Here is a 21,317-nt window from a genome sequence, read left to right as displayed (position 1 = left end):
AGAGTTACATAAACCTGTAAACTTTAAAACCTAGACGCGTTTCATTGCTTTAGTTAAACAAAAACAACTCACTCTTGTCTGAACCACTGTTTATCCAATTGTTTACATTAGAATACTCCGTTAAATTCAATCAAACAAAATAGAATTTTGATTTTATTTTTCCCCCTCTTTTATCCTATTGTTTTGCTTCATTTTTCTTTGACTTTATTAGCGAGAAAATAGAGCCTTGGAAAATGCCGGGGAAACAGGTTGAGACATTTGACTCGACAATGGGAGACCAAATTGCAAATTTCTTAATGTCCAGTCCATATTCACTAGTAATATCAGGTGTTACAAGAAAATGGTTTAATTTTTCCCTTGTTCTAAGGTCATAAAAGACTATGGTGTCCGAAAAAGCAACTTGCCAAGTTTTCTTGATATTGAAATTTTGAAACCACCATCTACTAAAAAAAAGATGCAGTCACAAAACTTTGAACTACAACTGTCTCCATAGCCTGGCATACGTAACAATAGAAGTTCTTAACAACTACCTCGAATCATAGGACAATTTGTTGTAGTAGTTCGCCCCTCTTGAATCTGCAACATTTATATCAGGACATGATGTCTCACAGAGCAAAGATAAACAAACACTAAATTGGTTCAGATATTGTGGATACAAGTACAAAGAAGAATCAGGAACTGGGACTTAGTTTGAGTTGCAGATTGTTATATGAGCCCACTACAGAAATCACTATCATATGGATGAGAATGTGGTGATAATGCAGCAATATAAAATTAACAAAACCAGCAATTATAATGTACGGTCGAAAAGTGTAGTTCAATGTTTCAAAAATCACACACCTATAACTTTTAGGGCAGGCTATATGATGATTGCATGTGACCTCTGTTTATACCATAGTGCACCTCACCACGTATACTTTCTTGTTCCATCCAAACAAAGTAGCCCTCAATGAAAACGATAGAATTTTTAAAAGACGTGCTCATATTAGCAAGACTCTGTTTGCTGGGATTAAAATAGAGAGGCTGTGTTAGTGCTGAGCTGCTAATCCAAAAAAGTGGAAGAACAGGGAAGTTTCTTGCCCAACCTGTCTCCCTCTTACTCACAACAGAAAGCCGAGTAAACAAATGATACATCACAAGCAGGTCATAATCTGCAGCTACCTTCAAGGGAAAGTAAAGCATCTAATTATGGGAAAACTTCCAATAGCAGCCACTCGTTGCGACAATCACATGACAATATATAAACACGCCAATGAACGACCAGAAATAACTGATAGACTGTAAAGTTTGGTTGAGTTCCTTCAATGATGAGATGGCCTTTTGGAAGTCCTCGGTGCTTCTCCAACTGTTACATGCAACATAAAGAATAATAACATATATTTTTTAGTCTTTTCTGCATAAGATAGTAGAGGAAGGATTATTTAAATGACAAGCAAAGCAGCTAAACAATTAGCATGGCCATGATCAGGTCAAGACCTGTACTAGCCACCCAAAAATGAATCGGAAACTAGCAAAAACCATGGACAATGCAGGTCAATGTAATCCTTTGCATCTTGCAATCACTGAAAAAAATCTGATCCAAGTGAGCACTGATAACAGCCATCCAGTTCCCTCCCAAGGAGCACCAGGCTAGGGTCCCACAGTGACAACTATGGGGCAGTGTATATACAGACTAATGATTGATTAGAAAGTAATCTATAATCATAGAGAACATTGATGATACGATAGCTATAGGAAATATCCAGAGCTTACTTTTCTAACTGATGGACACAACTAATAAAAACAAGCATGCCATAACCCTTCCGGTAAAGTTGTAGATTTTTCTTTTTGATCCAAACATCAGAGAAGACGTGTGCTACAATTATGCTTCTCCAATTGGTGAAGCAGATAAACAGCTAGCAAAGTCAAAAAAAAAGGTCAAAACATTTATTAATTAACCCAATAACCACTCGCCTTCAGGGACACCATTTCATGCTACTCGGCTAAATTTTCAAGAATGGAAGGAACAGCTCTCCACCGCAATGATTCTGCTTCTTTCTGAGGAATGTATAGCATGTCCCCTTCAATAGATGTTATATTACTGAAGTCTTAGTAAATTTCACCTTCAGTGTGAAAGTTTTATGAGCCACTTCTCCATTATATCAAACCCTTTGGTTCAGACTGGTTAAAGATTAATTATATGAATGGGTGGAAAGCAAGATATAGACAGACATGTAGCCATCTACTTGTCCACTCTCTGTCCAAACTCAAGGGGCAGCAGGAAGTAAGTGGAGAGAGAGTGCATTCCTCCAAATGAACTTTTCCTGCTTTAAAGATGCCACCCTCTGAGCTAAGTTCCCTAACAGAAAGAGAAATAAAAGGATCTTGCAAATGTTGATTTAAAGAAACTGCATATGAAAATTAAGCTATTTGACGATCTAAGCTTCAGTATTTGCCCAGGTACACTACAAACAAAGTAAATGCAAGATGGTAGAACATCGGTATTTAGTCAAAAAGTTTCCAAGTGACTCCATATAGATTCTGCAAATGGAGTAAAATGTAAAAGAAAAAAAAAAAGGGATATAATTCCTACTTGATTATTTAAGTGGAAGGGCAAACATCAATGATGCCAAAAGCTAAACTTAGATATTACAGTCCACCTATATGAAACAAGAAACTATGGACCTGAGCCAATTAAAACACTAAGCATGCCTCACAAATAGTTTCCCTCAGCAGTAATTCTGTATGAGACCATAAGTAAATAAAATGAAATGAAATAACTGACCATCCAGTGACAGTAAAGCCTGCATGCATTTTTGCTATCTCACTGCATGCTTTAGATATGTACCTTATCCAATAAATCATTGTAATCACTCGCCATTTATTACAAGTGACTGAAATGGCACCCTTTTTATTTCCACGAAACTTGAATACTCTGTACTCATTGGTTGTTTCCATGGCTCCCCATCCATTTGCATGTAAGCATCTCTCCACCGACCACCTCTGATTTCCAACCTAATTGCCGCAGCCTGAAACACATCACAAGATCGATTCACATATTATGTATCTCATGTTCACAAATATTTAACAGAATATAGTCCAAAACTGCCAGCAAAATAGAATTATTATATCAAGGTTTGCCATATCAGTTAGTATCATACTATACCGAGCATACCATACCATACCGGTATCATACTTGTAGTAAAGTAATACTTGGTCAGGAGCCATATTGAGTATCAGCACCATGAACCAAGCCATATCGACAGTGTACTAGTACAGTACTGGTATGGGTACCAAAGCAGTACTGTGAACCATGTGCTAAACAGTTTTATTTGTTACTTCTACAAGTAGCTTTACAAGATGACAATCAATTGCGACAAAGTTGGGAACAATCAAACACTAGTGAAGAAACAATCAATACAAACTCCGGATACACGCTAATTTGTTATATAACAACTTCGAGTATTGCAACTATCATCTCTTTAGTTTTCTCATGTAATTAGAAGCTGCCAAAAAATCTCAGATTATAGGCATGGACTAGGTAAAAATTTTAGGATTAACTACTTATCGAGAAAACGATTGGTATGAGCTGGTGGTGTAAAAAACTAGCTAAGTAATAAACGGCTAGAGCACGGCTCATTTTATAGAAGAGCTGTTTGGGCTCGGCTTGAGTTTAATCCAAGCTTAAAGGAAAGTGCTTAGTTTGGCTTGGATAAGGCTCGAGCCGAGCTTCTTACCAAGCCGAGCCAAGCCTCCCATATATTTTGCAAACCTTTGTTGTTCAAGCTTGGCTTGGACTCTGCTTGAGCTTGGCTCATCGTCTTCTGAGCTGATCCCAAGAAGAGCTGTACCCAAGCTGATCTTGAGCTGCTCGTGAGCAGCTCGGATAAGTTGCAGCCTTAGTAGTGGCTCCTAGCTCAACCATTATGCTAGGCACTAGGCAGCTTGTTCATCAAGTGCTAGGATATTGTATGAAAGCTTGCCAAATCCACCAAATAAAATTAAAAATCTAAAACTATTAAATTGTATAATACTATTAGCTTTCATGGTCTCAAGAACTTGAGTACCAGGACCGTTCCCTCAAGTTAGCAAAAACCCAATCAGCTATAAGTAGACAGACATATTAGAATTTAGAAACCACCTTGATGGTCACATTGTCATCTGGTTCCACTAGAAACATCTCAACCTCTGATTTACTATAAGCTTGAGGGTGCTGTGACACTTTTGATGCATAACATTACAATATGAAGTTTACATGGTAGCTTTTGCATGAACATACATCAGACTCCACATAAAAGTAAGGCAACAACCATACTAAGGCCCTGTTTGGGGGAGCTGTTGGCAGTAGAGCTGTTGGCAGTAGAGCTGTTGAAAGTAGAGCTGTCTGAAGTAGAGCTGTTATAAAAAGCTGTTTGCTGTTTGGTAACTACATTCGTAAAGTGCTGTGGTGCTTTGTTTTGTGTTTGGTAAACAAACTGAGAAAGTACTTTTCTATGACAAAATTACTATAAAAGACATTGCATAGTATTATACAACAGAACATAATAAAACATAACATAAATTAATACATAAATATACGATATAGTATAATATTATTGTAATATAAAATAATATTATGTTAATATAGCATAATAGTAATATAATTATTAGAGTAAATTAATATTTGGCAATATAACATAATATTAAATTATTTAACATAACATATTAATGTATTATGATATAATGTAATATATATTATATTTATAGTATAATACAATAATAAAAGTATAAAATATTATAATTATTAGTATAAATTAATTTCTCATAATATAACATAATATTAAATTATTTAAAATAACATATTAATGTATTATAATGTAATGTAATATAATACAATATTTATAGTATAATACAATAATAAAGGTATAAAATATTATAATTAATATTATAAATTAATTTTCCATAATATAACATAATATTAAATTATTTAAAATAACATATTAATGTATTATAATGTAATGTAATATAATATAATATTTATAGTATAATACAATAATAAAGGTATAAAATATTATAATTATTGGTATAAATTAATTTTTCATAATATAACATAATATTAAATTATTTAACATAACATATTAATGTATTATGATATAATATAATATGATATTATATTTATAGTATAATACAAAAATAAAGGTATAAAATATTATAATTATTAGTATAAATTAATTTTCCATAATATAACATAATATTAAATTATTTAACATAACAAATTAATGTATTATGATATAATATAATATGATATTATATTTATAGTATAATACAAAAATAAAGGTATAAAATATTATAATTATTAGTATAAAATAATTTTCCATAATAATTTTTCATAATTTCCCATAAAATAATTTTCCGCGGTCCAGGGGCTCTTCTTCGTGGTCCACGCTCGAGGAGGACCTCAGCGTGGGCCGCGAGGTTGATGATAAAAAAAAAAAACAATAGATTGATTTTGGAAGGTATGGAAAATGATTAAAATTTTTTTCTTCTAAAATGTGGTTCAAGAGATGCATACAAAAATTGAAAAGAAAAATACCTTTTCTTACGGAAGGGAGTCTGACGGCTTGGGTTCTTGACTCCAGCAGATTTTTAAGTTTATACAGGGATAAACTATGTAATTATGTTATTTTAATATGGGCATTTTTGTCAAAAATACAGCTTTCCGAAAAAGCTGAAACAGCTTCCTTCCAAAAGCTCCAAATTGGAGCTTCCTTCCAAAAGCTCCAAATTGGAGCTTCCTTCCAAAAGCTCCAAATTGGAGCTTCCTTCCAAAAGCTGTTTTCAGCTTCCCGCAAAAGCTGAAACAGCTTTTTGAAAAATTTACCAAACACAGTTTTTTATCTAAAAGTACTTTTGGAGGGCCAGAAAGTGCTTTCTGGCCCTCCAAAAGCTCCCCCAAACAGGGCCTAAGACCTTTGCCCCTTTTTCCAAATATAAACACCACCAAGATCCAATAAGTCATCCAAGGGAAATATATTTAGCCCTCACCAAGCTCTTGATCCATAGAACATAGTGGCCGCCTCTTTTCAATCTATTTACATGTTTAAGGCTTTAAGCAAGCTCAAAATTCTTGGTGTTTGAGCACATCCTGCTGCATCATTCCAATACTAGTTTTAATATGTCGTTTTATCTATGTAATCTGTAGCATACCTATATCCAGTCGACATAGCATATTGTTGACTTCTGAAAAAAGACACAAACCACTACAAATTTCCACTAGAAACATGTCAACCTCTGATTTACAACAAGCTTGAGGGTGCCACGACATTTTGGATGCATAACATTACAATGTAAAGTTTGCACAGTAGCTTTTGCATGCACATACATCAGATGCCTGCGTATGACATGCTCATATGAGAGAATCATAGCAGTTATTGTAACTGATTTGCTATAATCTGCCTCTCATGAAAGTGTAGAATTGAAGCCCTCCCAACACTTGATCTTATTGGTACAACACTGTTTCCCCTTCTGCCAGGGTCTATATAAAAGGTTCATTTTCCTTGAAGAGAGCAAGAAAAGCTGTCTCTACATACTAAAGATATTATGGAAAATAAAGTGGCAGACAAGATATAGGATGATAATCTGTAGTTTATTTTTTTTGCACAGCATTTCTTAATTTCCAGTAATTACTAGATCAGAACAAATTATTCAACATTCCAAGATAAGAAGCGAAGTCCAGATAACATCGCTACCTGAGCAATGTGTTTAGCTGATATGAGTTCAACCATAACAAGTGAAGCATGCCACCCTTGCTTTAGACCAAAAATTTCAAGTAAACCATCATCAACTTGGGCCTCAACAAAGCCTCGCTGGAAGAAACAATATAGAAACTGATCAGGCAAGTTATTCTATCACAAACTGATAGAAATATAAAACAGAGCATTAAGTGCATGATATTGCCCTTGTTGGGAGGAGGGGACCTACGGGAGAACTTTCAGAAAGAAATGATTTCTAAACTAAGCTGCAAGGGGCATGACCACATCATCTTATAGTGGGAACTGGGATTATTGGAAAAGACAAGAAATTCTTAAAGTTCTCTAATATTGATAAGTGCGCATAAGAAATAATTCATAAATCATAATACTTAGGATTTCAAGAAATCAGAAAAAACACAGTGAGGATTTCAAGTAACCAAAAAATAAAAATGATGACCTACACCATCAGAGGTGATCTATAACTCCTTTCTGGTCAACCCAAAAAAAAAAGGATCATGCAGGAGGTTTCTTTTCAACTTTTGCAGCAAAAAAGGATCCACCAAGTGTGCCTTAGATGCATTAAAGAATACCAAAAGAGAACTGAAAGACCATATTCCATGTTCCTAAAGCCATTGTATTTTGGTTATTCTTTTGGTTTATATATGTAAGCAGTAAGATAACAGTTGCATAGGTGCATTCGGCTAAAAATTTCACAATAATGTCGCTTTTACATGAATAGAAGTAGGAAATGTGATTAATCTTTATTAAAATAATGAAAATTTCTCAGTAAGTTTAGTAATCATTTTACAGGTATGGATCCACATATTTTGAACAATTCATCAAGTAGCGAAGAAACAAATTGGATATGACCAAGACCCTGCACAAAGGGTTCAATTCAGCTAGTCTGGGTACAGATCTCTGGTTTGACCAGACTGGTCCTAAGAGTTTGGTTAAGTTCATCATCTGTCACAAACCGACCAAAGATGTATCAACTATTCCACACCAAAAATGTCAAATGAAATCCATATTCTCTCTTAGCTACCCACCATGAATCATACCAACTGCTTCATGTTGTACTTCTAGAAAAGAGAGAGCAGGATGAACTTAGGTGCAGTGTCGCACATACGCAATCAACTATTTCTAACCAAAAATTTAAGATGGTACCCGCATATTTTGCAATTCAGTGCACAATGACATGTCTTATACACAGACATGAGTAAATGTAAAATAAAATTTATAAAGCTGTCTATATTTAGCCATGTTGTTAGGGGTTTATAAAGTTAGGCACCAAATTATATTATAATCTATCTGAATGAATGTTGTTGTAAATCAAGAAATGCATGTCAGTCACCTTTGGTCCATGACCTACATGAAATATTCAGAATGTCATCATGGGATAGCTTACGAATCATTAAGTCAAGCCAAAAGGTGCCTTGTTTACTAGTCATACAAACCTTTTCTAAATATTCAGGTTTCAGAATACCCCATGGATTCCTTCCACTCCCATAGCTGTGAAGATTCAGGGCAACTATTGCCCTAACACTGCAGCCAAAACTTTATTCAATCCACTTGAAATGAAAGGTAAAAGCACCATCATGCCATCATACATTTGTGATAGTGGGAATATTATATGAAAAATAGTATTTACCATTAACAGAGACAATTGTTTAATGAATGTCAGACTTAAGAAATATAAATATATATAAAATAAACATAATTCATGCATCCTGAACTTGAATATATTATTTCTAGTGATTCCCAAGAGTATTTAAAATGATTCAAGTGAAAAATAAAGAAGTTGCCTGGGAGGGACGAGAATTTGCTCCCACTCCGAACAATTAACCTTTTTGATAGACAACCGCAGAATGTTTCGAAGTCCCCTGCAAAGATACATTTCTAGTTTATGCTGACCATACTATCATACAGCATGAGCTTCCATCTTGGAATTTATAAAGGTAGCAAGAAACAATATCAGATAAATAAATGAAAAACAATATTTCGAAAGCTTTCTGTCCTTTAACATGTTTAAGGTTAAGTTCATCAGAAACAAACAAAAACATATTTCACTTTAAAGAAAATCCTAGTGAATTGCAGTTCTAGCTTGCAAATGGTAAAATGCAAAATACAAAATTATGTAGGTGGTTATGTTGTCATATAGCCCAGAAAGACCTCAACATGGATCTCTCTTAAGTTTTCTTAGCACAACTAGGATCATAAGCTCACAATTTCATTCTTGTCGCAGTGGATATATTTTGAAAAAATGCAATTTATTCCCTAAAGTAAGAAGGCTGATGCTTGTGTATAGCTAGTTGTTCTTTCTTGATATTCTCAGTTTATGAAGTCTTCCTAGGAAAGGGCTCCAAGTCCATCAGTAATGCACCACATCTACATACTGTCAGCATGATTTAGAAAATGTACTCGTACTCCAAACATGCTTCCCTGTATGTGTATTAGACCAATATGCACAGATACATAGCGTTAAAATAGCAGTATGAGTTTGTATCCTCCTGAATCCTGACCATCTTGAACAATCTTATTTTAATTCAACAAGGTTTGGAACTATTCTCGCGTTACTACTGCAATACAAGTTTCCAAGAACATTCCAGTGTATAAGCTTGAGAAGGTATTAGAAGTATATAGAATTGTATATAATATATAAAATATACTGTTAATGCATAAAAATAATTACATGTCCTGTAGTTTTACCATGAATTTGAGATTCTTTGTGCCTTAATTTGTATAAATAACTGTGTACTGTTGGCCTGCATGTCAAATTACATGAAACTATGGAACACACCTCATAAAAATCGATCAACTTAGACACCGTTGGTGATCTGTGACAGGAATAGACCAATTAACACACACACACACACACACATATACAAACACCATAATAAAGCAGTTCAAAGTGGTCTCCATGTAAATTTTTTTAATAAAACAGTAAATCCTAGTGTGCCAGTTGCAAATCATCTTATAAATGTGAATCTTTCCTTCCTGATGCTTGTCAAGTGTCAAAAAGATATGCGCACCATGCTGCTCACAAACATGATACATGATTCTTCAGTCCTAATTATAATGACCATTGATGGATGAAGAAGTTAGGTACGTAGGCGCTAGATTGGAAAACTCTGCAAAAATGCAAAGCAAAAAACATCAAAGTTTTATCCGCTTATCATCCACAGAATTATGGTCATACCCTCACCAAAACCCACGCACAAGCTTATACAATATACGTATTTATTATTCTTATTATGAATAACTTTAGTATAATAATTATATTCCATTATATACTAAATATATATATATAGATAGAGAGAGATAGACTTTGCTCTTGGGGAGATATCTATTCCTCTTAGCTCCAAATTCAGCAACGAGACATCCATATTGAAGATCCATACCGTTGATCATGATCTATGCCACTAAATTTGCTTAATGCATCAAGTGGGTGCAAAAATGAATGATAAATATCATGTGATGCCATGTTTTGCTATGATACAAGCATTAAAATCCATTGATTTTTAATCTCTCTATGTTTGATGTGTAGATCATGACCAATAGAGTGAATTCACAATTAAAATACCTTATCATACATGGAGTAATTTCCCATTGTTCTATAAATTTGATAGCAACCCTCCAACTCTCACTGCACAGTAGCTTCAGTCTGATGTTACAACAAACCAGCCAGCCCATTAGTTATAGCCTTAATCTTGAATCTTTGAACACTAAACCAGGGATCCTCCTTTCTTCAATTTACAGTAACTCAAGCCATTAAAATCTTCTAAAATATTTTTTCACCCCAATATCTGATATCATAATCCATATGTTTCCTCATTTTAAATCATAACCTACAGCCTTCAATTAAAGCCGATACCTACCGATAACTCACAATTTCACAACAGTCCCTTGACCCTCTAAACCCCTTGGGAGGATTCTGGATCGCTAAGAGGATTATATTCATAGGATGGTTGCAGCTTTTCCTTGGCAGTGAGAGGCTTCCATCACATTTCAAAGAGGATCTTGAAGCAACAATTTGCACGTAGCCATGGTAACTCTTAAACTGCTTACTTGGATTGATTTCATCTAGGTCAGATTTTTGATTGTTCAGTTAGATGTTTTGAATATATCAGCTCATTCTTGCACATTTGAATTAGTGAAATTGCTGGCTTTAGTCTTAGTTAGGTGCATATTAGTTACTAGCTCCTCTTATAAACAGAGAAAAATAAACGTTGATTACATTGTTGATTCTTGCATTCCATTCTATTAAGTCTAGGGTTGTGCACTGAGACATTCCATATGGTTCCTCCTACATTATTTTTTTACGCCATGTCTAGGTCATATCTTAATTTAATGTCCTCCAACCTGATTCTTTTGGAAGGAAAAAAATAATAAACCTAATCCTGCACATTCAGGATCTTTTGGTAATTTCATTTACCATGGTTTTCAACTTTAGTCAGGTATTGAGTTCAGTTCAGGTCAAGTTCAGATTGGATGTGAGTCTACCTGACCCATTTGAACCTGATCCTATTAAATGCCACTTCATTTTTGGTTGAAAAATTCAACAATCAACCACTTGAGGTATCAAATGAAATCCAAAGCATCATGGCATGTCATTTTCTTCTGTTATACCAAACTAAAATTATATAATAAAAGAATTAAACATGTACCATCAACCAGTCAAACAAGTCTAGTATTCAGCAAATATGTGTGCGAATATTTGTGATATTAAACTTGCCCTCTTGCAGATATTTTCGAATGCTGTGTTGCCAAACACTTGTAACATCCAACTGCCAAGAGTCTAGTAACAGAGTAGCAAAATCCTCAAATCTAGCTTCTTTTTTCTGTTATATCAGAGAACTTTTTCACCAACCAAACATCAAGTTTTGATTGTTACCATAGAATGGCTATATACATGACAAAAACAAAAGGCCTACAAGGCTACGACATCTTTTCCACAAAACATTGCATTAGGAAATTTGGAGGGAGAGGAGTTATAGCATTTTCAAATGTACGAAACTTGATTATGGCAGATGGCTGGACCTCATCATCCTCTATATCCAGAAGAATGGCATGCCCAGTCTGATTGGTGGTTAAGGTATAACTGACTAAGAAGAACATCTCTTTCCAACTTCAGGATGTACTTTTTAATTCTTCTGTTTTGTCTCATAGTAAATGCATTGTTTTCTTGGAGCAAGTGATGCTTCTTTAATCAAATAGTTAAAAAGAATAAGTTGCATATCTTTTATATGCTCAGGTTTGGCTTTATAATTCCCAATCATCAACTCATTCAGGATATGTAAATTCAAGAAACCATATTTGTGAAGCTGAACAAATGTGATCACTGTAGTTAGTAAATTGACACAACTGAAAAAAATTAGCCTAATATCAATTTTCTCCATCAAAGAAGCAAATAATCCCGAAAGCAAGAGTCAACTATTATTCACTAGTAAGAGATAACCTTAAACTTGGATCACTCATACAAGGCGTAAAGAACCACCCCTGCTTGCAAGTATATCCGGTGTAGATCAACTGCCATAAGAAACATTCAACATTACTTTATATATGCAGTAATATCTCATGCATGATATTTGATATTCAATTATCATTACATCAAAAAAAAAGATAATCCAAAATTTGAGCAATATATGAATAAAACAGATAAATTTTAAACCTCAGCATGCCACAAAATGTTAAAGAGGGTAAATCAGATGAAATAATTCAATGCATATCATGGGACAAATGATATATCCAGTTAATAGAATGCACTATTCAGAAAAAAGTAAGACTGAAGTTTAAAAAAACATCAAAAAAATAGTTCGATCAGAAGTGGATCATAAATTTACATGCTTCACTGACAGTAGATAGAGGTTGGAAAATAAATACAGCAAGCAGCAATGACTGATGTTAAAGGATATAACAATTATTAGCTTCATAACTTGCATCCCACCAATTAGAAAGATGGATACTAGGGTAAAGACAACTTTGTGACTGATAAGTTGTTAAAACAAATAGAAACAAACCCCATACCTTGTTTGTTATTGGACCTTGTGCAAGGTATGGTCTTTCATCACGTAAATGATGGAAGCCATAAGCAACTTGAGCATCCATTCCTGCATTAAAGCAAATTATGAGTGATTGAATATATCATACTCTTCAAACTCTGACTTGATTATTACATCATATACTCAATTGACATTGATTAGGCCAATTACAAATCAACATCGACGAGGATGAAGTTGCAAGTAAGTACTTTGAATTGCCACAGACTATGGTTGAAAGCGACAATATCAGGAATGAAAACAAAGGGTGAAAAACATGGTTTTGGTCCTTCAGCCAGTCCAGATATCACAAAGGGTGAAAATCCTTCTTTCTGCTGTTCCTAAAAACATCTCTCTCTTAGAACAAGAGATAAAGACATGGAACCAGAGGGTAGCAATGCAAGAATGGTCAACATGAAGAAGAAGACAACTCTTAATAAAACCATCAATGCACATTTGGGGAGAAAATCATGCAGCAATTAAATGGAATAAATGAGAAGAATAATATCGTCAAAAAGATAGGCATAAAATTGTACCTATGCTAAAATAGTTATAGAAGACTCCCTCGAAGCAAGAAACCTTTTCAGGTACCTCCCCTTCAATATTCCCATCCTACACATATATTAGTGCTATTATGAGAAGATTAAAACAATGGAAACACGGAATTGCTTCAATAAAGTTAAAGTGTAATATTTTTTTGATCGTACATGAGAAGGAAATAGAATATATTGCATTGGTCAAAGAATCTAAAAGAACATACAGCACATAAATAAGGTTCTTGAATGCAAGTTGAAAATAATAATATAACATGCACTTAAGATAAACCAACAAATCATATTATAAGAATTTTTTTGTGTACAAAAATACAAGTTTAGTTTTTGACAATGGAGGGAATGAACTTACAAATAAAAGACAACATTAATAGATAGTCAAAATTCTCAACAAGGATTTATTGTCAAGAAGACAGGAGAGCAAGTCATAGAAAAAAAAACAAAAATAAAAATAAAAAGGAGACTGAATAATGTTTCAAACTTGAATCTTATAAGAATCTATTTCAAAGATGACAAATGTGCTGACCACCCGAAAAACAAAAAAGAAGATAATCTTAGAAAAATATCCCATCCCTCTTCTATGGCTATCTTATTAACAACTAGAAATATTTCATCAATAATAAGACAGGATTATGTGGGCTCTTTCCCTCCCTCCCTCCCTAATGTGAAAACTGACAGTGCCACTAAGCATGCAAGTGTATAACTGCCACAACATTCACCTTAGCCTCATATTACACTATTAGATATTAATAGATGTGTACCAACTTATGCATGTAATTAGCTCAGTTATGTTTAGTATATTTGAAAATGCATGAGGCATACCATAAAATCTTGGTACAAATGATATAGGATAAAAGTGAGAATTACCAAACACAGGTTTACTTTATTTTCCATGACATACACATCCCAAGCTTCCAATTGTTTGAAGATGCAGGATAAAATCATTTACTTCATCAGTTAAAGCTTATCTGTCCATTCAGTATAGAAAGATGTGTTGAAATCAATTGCATGTTCAAGTGATGATCATTGGGTGACAGATTCCTCTGACCTTGAGAATCCATATTAACAGAAGTTGTATAATAAACTAGCAGTGTAGAAGCAATATTTCTAAGATGACAATATTGCTGTTTTGCTATTAGCTATTCATGACAACTTCAATAGTAGAAACAGAAACCCAAAACAACATTTTTGATGCTAGAAACTAATTTAGAAATCCATTTTTTAACTTTAGAAAAATGGAATTATTATCTGTAAACTCACAAGAGAACAAATAAAAATGAGCAAACATGCTGAGCTGATCAACTACAACAAGAGTTTAAATCATGGATACAACCTGAATATAAGTGGACTCTCCTAGATACCTAAGAGAGTGTGGCATTTCTATCACTTCTCCTTCTGGCATCGAAACAAGGATATGCCAACTGCATCAAGACATTGTAATTACTGTAAGCACCAATTTATTTATGTGAGACTGAGAACTTGAAGTTATTTAATCCTCAAGCATTAGTAGGAAAATTTGATCTTACAAAAGAATATGACTTTTATATTGTTAATAAAACAGAAAATTCAATGATCTGGCCAGCACTATTGAAATCATTCATTTCAGATAATGAGGTAAATGAGTCAGGAAGAACAAGAGTCATTTACTAAATTATGATCAAAAGTATAAAATACATCATGGCGTTATTATAGTCAGATCAAGGATTTCATCAGTGTTGGATCCTAAATGCATTTGATTTGGTTGTGATGGTGATTAAAAAATGACAATGGAAACTCTTCATATAACAACCATCAATCAAGAAGGTTTAGTAGTGGCCTCACCTCAAGCCTTTAAGCAAAAGCTCTCCAAAAATGCTTTGAGCCCAGAGCAATATGGTTGAGACTACAAAAGCGAGATATATGTACCACTATAGTATTCGTAGCACATGTCTTGTGCTTTATGCCTTCGTAGGAGGTGCACATATATTTGACTATTCCGCTACCAATTGAATGGAAGGGCAGCATTTATCTTGATGTTCTATGTCGATATAAGTGCCAACTTAGGCATGCCTTGAGTTATAAATAATATGAGGTGTGGACTTTGGTCTCCTTTTGGCACCTTTCTTCAAGAATTTTGCACATTTGGGGTTTGCATTGGTACAAGCATCAAAAAACGAGGTGCAAGATTCTAGATATTGATTGCAAAACACCATATTTATCTATGCTGAAATAAAATAGTATCTTATTGATTCACACTGAGTAATAAGAAGATTAAAGTATATTCCATCCTTGAGTATGAATGGTACAATTTCCAAAATGAAGGTAACTCTCACCTATCAAGTCGGCAAATTGGACCAGAAATAGCCTTATTGAGAGAACGTTTCACGGCCGACTTCCATGCAAAAGGAAATGAACCACCCTAGTTCACATTTAAGCAAGTGAATTGATGGCATCATATAGTTTTTTTCCCTTTTCTTTCTTATATGAAACATCAGATAGCATACTAGGAAAAAGAAGACTAAAAGAGAGAAAAAACGGCCCTTACCCAACCAAAGCTCCTAGAAAGGTCATTTCCTGTTCCAAGCGGAATGATGCCAACAGGAGGAACTGGCTCTCTGTTCTGCACAAAAAGTTCCCCAAGGCTGCCTAACACCCATCCTACCGTACCATCTCCTCCTGCAACCTGGACAAGCATACAAATACTCTCTTCAAAAATTGCCACACTCTAACAAGAAAACTGTGAAATGACTGGAAAAACAGAATGATAAACTCAAATAAGAAACCATCACCAATGGCTGGCTAGCACATACTTCCAATTGAAATAAAAAACATTTACCAAATACAAAATCTTAAATAAACTAACCAAAGAATATCATAGCTTACCCCTAGAAGCAGATAAAGAACAGATAAAATTAACTAGCACTGAAAGGTGATTCAAAAGCTAACCGTAAGAACAGAGAGCTCAAATATAATTGACCATGATCAAAACCCCAGTTAACATACCATAATTCTCAACTTTTCCCGAGTTTCCTTCGCGCAATAGTCACCAAGATCAGCCAGCTTCTCCAGGCAAGCCAAACCATACTGAACAAATTCAGAAGGCTTCACCATTGAAAGATCAAAAACCTACATTACATAAAATAAAGAAACAGTTATTTACAAAACTCTTAAGGTATTAATTCTTTAAAAAATAACCTCATATAGTCTAGTTGGAACTGAAAAACTTTTCAACATTACACAAATAAGCAGGCCTGAGACAAATGCAATTTTGTGACAAATAAAAGCTAAAATTAACAAGTGTGTTATCAAATGAACATAACAGATTGAAAAGTCTTATTTGAAGTAGATAACTAATTACGAACATCACCAGGAATTGTGCGACAACTAGCATATATTAAAGTCCATATTTCATATATTTACTAATGATCAGCTTCATAAAATGTCTTTTGCATTTAGACCTATCCAAGACAGAACCTGTTAAGTTTCAATATTTTCATCTTTTCTCCAACCTTTCATCTGGGATTTCTGGTCATACCTCCTCTATCTTTAAAATACAAATCTAAGCCAAGTGCTTACAGCAGCCTCATGTTGTGTCTGCTGCACATGCCAATATCAACTCAATCAATTCTCCGTCCCATATGTCCATTAGGAATGCACTTTGAAGCTTTACCTAGACACTCAAATCAAATCTTTGCAAATATTACAAGGCATCCACAGCATCACTTACATCTTTGCAATGTGCTTATGAATATTAAATTTATGCAACTAGAACACATTTATGCTTCGCTTGCCCATTCTAATTTGAAACAGAAATGTCATTTATTTCTCCGTTATCAAAATAATAGATCCAAAAGAGCAAATTACTCCAACATGTGCATCAAGTCATGGCCATGATCTATGACAGGTTTTTTATAGTTAGGGGCATGATTATTTCTTTCCTTCTTTCACCACTTCAGCTTTGAATAACAGAACAGCCGCATCTCGTTCTACTTCCATCTCCAACAACAAACAAATTAGCCTCCTTTAGTTTTCTCCCTCCTTGAGTTCATGTAACATTGCTCCTCTATGATTCTCTCTCCTCAATCGTTTACTCCCAAACTTCCTAAACATTCTTCAATCTCTATCTTATTTAGATTCTCAACTAACTATATGTCCTAATACTCGTATGAGAAAATTCTTCCCCCTCTTGAGTCATGTATTCAATAACTTCTTACATAATATCAACAGCATTACATCCTAGAAAAAATGAAGTTTAAGAAAAGAGTAGTACTCTAAATCTAGCAAGGTATTTTGAGTGCGAAGAGAAGCCATTGCATTTCTTGAAAACAGGGCAACAGCATTCCTTCTATTCTAAATCCAAAGAGAGAAGGGAAAGTATTAGGAGAATGAGGATCGGTGACCTGTTCCTCGCCCATCAACTCCTGGAGGCGGTTCTTGAGGACGGGGCCGTGGCGGCCGCCGCTGCGGGAGTTGACGAAGACGAGCATGGGCGCCTCCGGCACGTCGTCGTACCCGAGGCAAGGGCCGTGCGCCCCCACCTCCTCCACTGCCGCCGCCGCGGCGGTGGCGCCGGGGTCCCGGGACCGGATGGCCTCGGCAATGGCGGCCCGGAGGCGGTCGGGGATAGTGATCCTCCGGCGGAGGTACTCCTTATCGAGCCCCGCCCCCGCGATCACGCACGCCCTGAACGACTCCACGAGCGACGTCCTCGACGACGCTGACGACGTCCTCGTCATCCTCGTCAGCCCCTCCACCGACGCCGCCGGCGACTCCGGCTCGCTGAACGACGATCTCGACATCCCGAAGAAGCGAGCAAGAAATCGATCGAATGGGACAATAAAATAAAATCAAATAATTTCCGGGATGGAGTGATTAAAATTTCCAAGATTATCTACATTTTCGTTCTTGAGAAGAAATAGATCTTCTTCCTTCATTTTTGAAAAAAGAAAAACTATATCAAAAAATTGAGAACAAAGGAAGGTGGCAGGGATGGCTGGGCCGGAGGGAGCGAGGAAAGGAATTCGGTTTTCCCGCGGGGGACACCGACTGCGGGACACGGACAGGCATTCGAGAGAATTACCAAGGATACCATAGGATTTGTAACGGCCGGAGGTTTCCGAGAGGGCCTCAAAATTTAGGTGGTTGATTTTGGACTGCCAAGATTTCCCAATTCCGAACCCGATCGTATCCGGGATTGGAATTTTTCCGTTTGTAATGTTCGGTCGGATCATGCAGCTCAACCGGTTCTGGATTAGATAGCTGGTAATGACTAACCAGCTATCTGGCCTCCTAGCTGGATAACTTCAATCCCATCCATGCACTCAAGGTGGCTTCCAAATTTAGGGCATGATTTTAAACTAAAAATTCTGAGATTTGTGGATTGAACCTATACAGCTAGCAAAACTATAAGATTACAGCGGGGCTAGATCTATATTCAAAATATTCGTAAATAGCTTTGAAGTAGCCCGTTCGAACCTCATAAAAGAAAAAAAATATTATAAGGTTCCAGCTTGTCCACTCCAAAGTTACTCTCAAGTATTTATGATTATAGGACTAATCCAGTCTATAATCCTATAATTTTTCTAGTTGTACTAGCTCAATCTACGAATCCCATAAAATTTTCAATATATCTATCGTCCAAATTATTATTGTTTTTATATAATAACAATTAAATTATTCTGTTTTTATTTATCTATTTTTTCTATTAAATTTTTGGCTCACAATGTTAGTAGATAACTATTTTGACTATAAAATAATTTTATTATTTTTTTGTATTAATATTTTTGAAAAATTTATATTAAAAGTAAATACGTAAGATATCTTCTCTTCTTTTTTCCCTATCTATATCACCACTTTTTTTATTCCAAAATCTAAAATAATACGAATTTCCTCCTTTGCTGGCATCTTACACTGCAAGATGGGATTGGTGCAATTTTACATGATAATGCGGTATAATATATTAATCTCTTTCATGCCCTTCTGGACGGAAAAAATCTGAAGGAACCAAAAAGATCCCTCATGGCAAGTTGCATGAAGAGAGGTGAAGGGAATGGTTTGGGCGATAGGGATTATAGTCTCCTAACATTTTTCTTCGATTTCTCTTTGATCTCAGTAAGCTGTACGAAACCAGTAGATTCCTGTGTAAGGGCAATTGAGAGATAAAAGGCTCGTCCATATATGTAATCGTCCGGACTTTATTCCGTTGTTTCTAACTTGCACCTCCTGGACGTTTGAGACGAGGTTTCAGGTTGTGAGTCGAATATTGGTGTTCCTAGCTTGTCACTCTAATGGATAAATTAATGGTTCTTGCTTGATATAACCTCTCCCTGTCCCTCTCTTTCATTCTTTCCGAGAAGAAAACTGCGTTGCCAATATTACAGGAAACTTATTTCTGCGGCTTGTATCGAGATTTGAGCGTAAAAACATTATTAAATTTAGTGGAATGAATGAAATATTGAATAACAATTGTTATTTAAGCTCCCATTATTAAAATATGACATAGATTTTCTTTTAAAGCTTTGTCTATACGATTTTGCTGGTCCTGGAACCTTGACCGCATAGTCTGATGTGTATGAGAACTATGATTCAAGAAAATGGACGATTAAGGTAGTTGAATTGGCGGTAGCACGGCTTTGTGATGCGTTGTAAGGAGTATTTCTTAGTCTTCCCAATCTGAATGGGATTTGCTTCTTGGATTTAAAGATTGTGCATATGTTGTATATAAGCGCGTATATTGTTGAGCCTCTAAAGTCTGCTACAATGATTTCAGTGGCAAACGGAATGTAAGGTTTGATTTATAATCCTACTAAATTTGAATGTTTGACAAGAGAACAAAGGAAACAATTTGTATTATGTGAGTGACGGCATCCATATCTTAACCAATTTTGCACCATTATTTATATTACTTTGTAATGGCTTCAAGGATGCTTAGGTGTTTTCACTCAATCCTGGCTCGGACTCGAACAATCTGAACCTAAATTTTTTGGATTGGGACTGGATTATACATGGAGCCAACCCGAATGACCCATTGGGTCAGAAATTTTAGTCGTGAAACCGACCTGACCCGATTTACTATTAGGTTGGATATGGGTCCAATATTAAGACTCGAACAAGGAACCAATATTGGGTTGAGGTCACTCATGACTCTGTCCGACCCGACTCATTTGCAAAGCAATAGCGTAAGCAGCATTAAATATGAAGATTATATCTTTATTGATATCAAAGAGTGATAGTAATAACTTTCCAGATTCATTTGATTGGGATATGCCAGAGTATGAGATAATCTAATAATTCCTGAAAATTATTCATCTAAAAATATGATTACGAAAAAATATAAATTTTTTCATATTTGGTTGATAAAAAATTACTCTGCAAAATAGCATCGGAAAAAGATTACCATGTCTGGTTAGAAGTAATCTTATGTGAAAATATTACTAAATTTTTAACAATTCCTTTAAATAAATAATTTAAGTAAGTCGATCATTTATAACCCACTCAAATAAATGTTACTAATATCAGCTAGACGAAATATTGTAATATATTTACATCGGTTAATAGATATTTTTAAATTAATTATACATATATTAGAAAATATATTTCTTATTATAAATAAATTTTAGTATAATTTGATATGTAAATAAATTTATTAATTACTAATAAATTCTATGTTAGATTTATTGTAATTAATAATTATGTGTAAATTATCTATTAATAATTAATTTTATTAATAATATAATCAATATATTAATATATTTATAATATATTAATATAATATTAATATAATTATATAGTATAATTAATAAAATATTAATATAATATAAATGAGGATGTTTCAGTTAAGAAATGATACTTTCTTATTATTTTCAATCAGTCATCCCATGAAAAAACAAATATCATCCCATAATGGCATTTACTTTTCCTTATCTTTCAAAAAATAAATATAGGAACCATCATTAATTTTACCAATTTCTTGCCCCCTTTGTACCAAATATGATAACCTAACATGAAATATTTTTCCACACCAGATTACCTCCAACTAAACG

At 34.6% G+C, this 21,317-nt stretch overlaps 1 protein-coding gene across 1 annotated transcript; it reads right to left on the bottom strand.

The window, feature by feature from the left end:
- Positions 1–999: 999 nt before the first annotated feature.
- Positions 1,000–18,522, bottom strand: LOC103701695 (diacylglycerol kinase 4-like). The gene is made up of 13 exons (XM_017841470.3): positions 17,676–18,522; positions 16,279–16,401; positions 15,821–15,958; positions 15,609–15,694; positions 14,630–14,717; positions 13,282–13,357; positions 12,735–12,817; positions 12,166–12,236; positions 8,513–8,590; positions 8,165–8,252; positions 6,708–6,824; positions 2,828–3,008; positions 1,000–1,345 (listed from the first exon to the last, which is right to left on the bottom strand). Exons 1-12 carry the CDS (start codon positions 18,072–18,074, stop codon positions 2,850–2,852), a joined length of 1,506 nt encoding a protein of 501 aa, XP_017696959.1. The 5' UTR covers positions 18,075–18,522; the 3' UTR covers positions 1,000–1,345; positions 2,828–2,849.
- Between the last annotated feature and the right edge of the window lie 2,795 nt (positions 18,523–21,317).

This window comes from Phoenix dactylifera, chromosome 1 (genome assembly GCF_009389715.1).
Source record: "Phoenix dactylifera cultivar Barhee BC4 chromosome 1, palm_55x_up_171113_PBpolish2nd_filt_p, whole genome shotgun sequence".
Taxonomy (NCBI): domain Eukaryota; kingdom Viridiplantae; phylum Streptophyta; class Magnoliopsida; order Arecales; family Arecaceae; genus Phoenix; species Phoenix dactylifera.
This window is presented reverse-complemented; position numbering and strand designations above follow the sequence as displayed.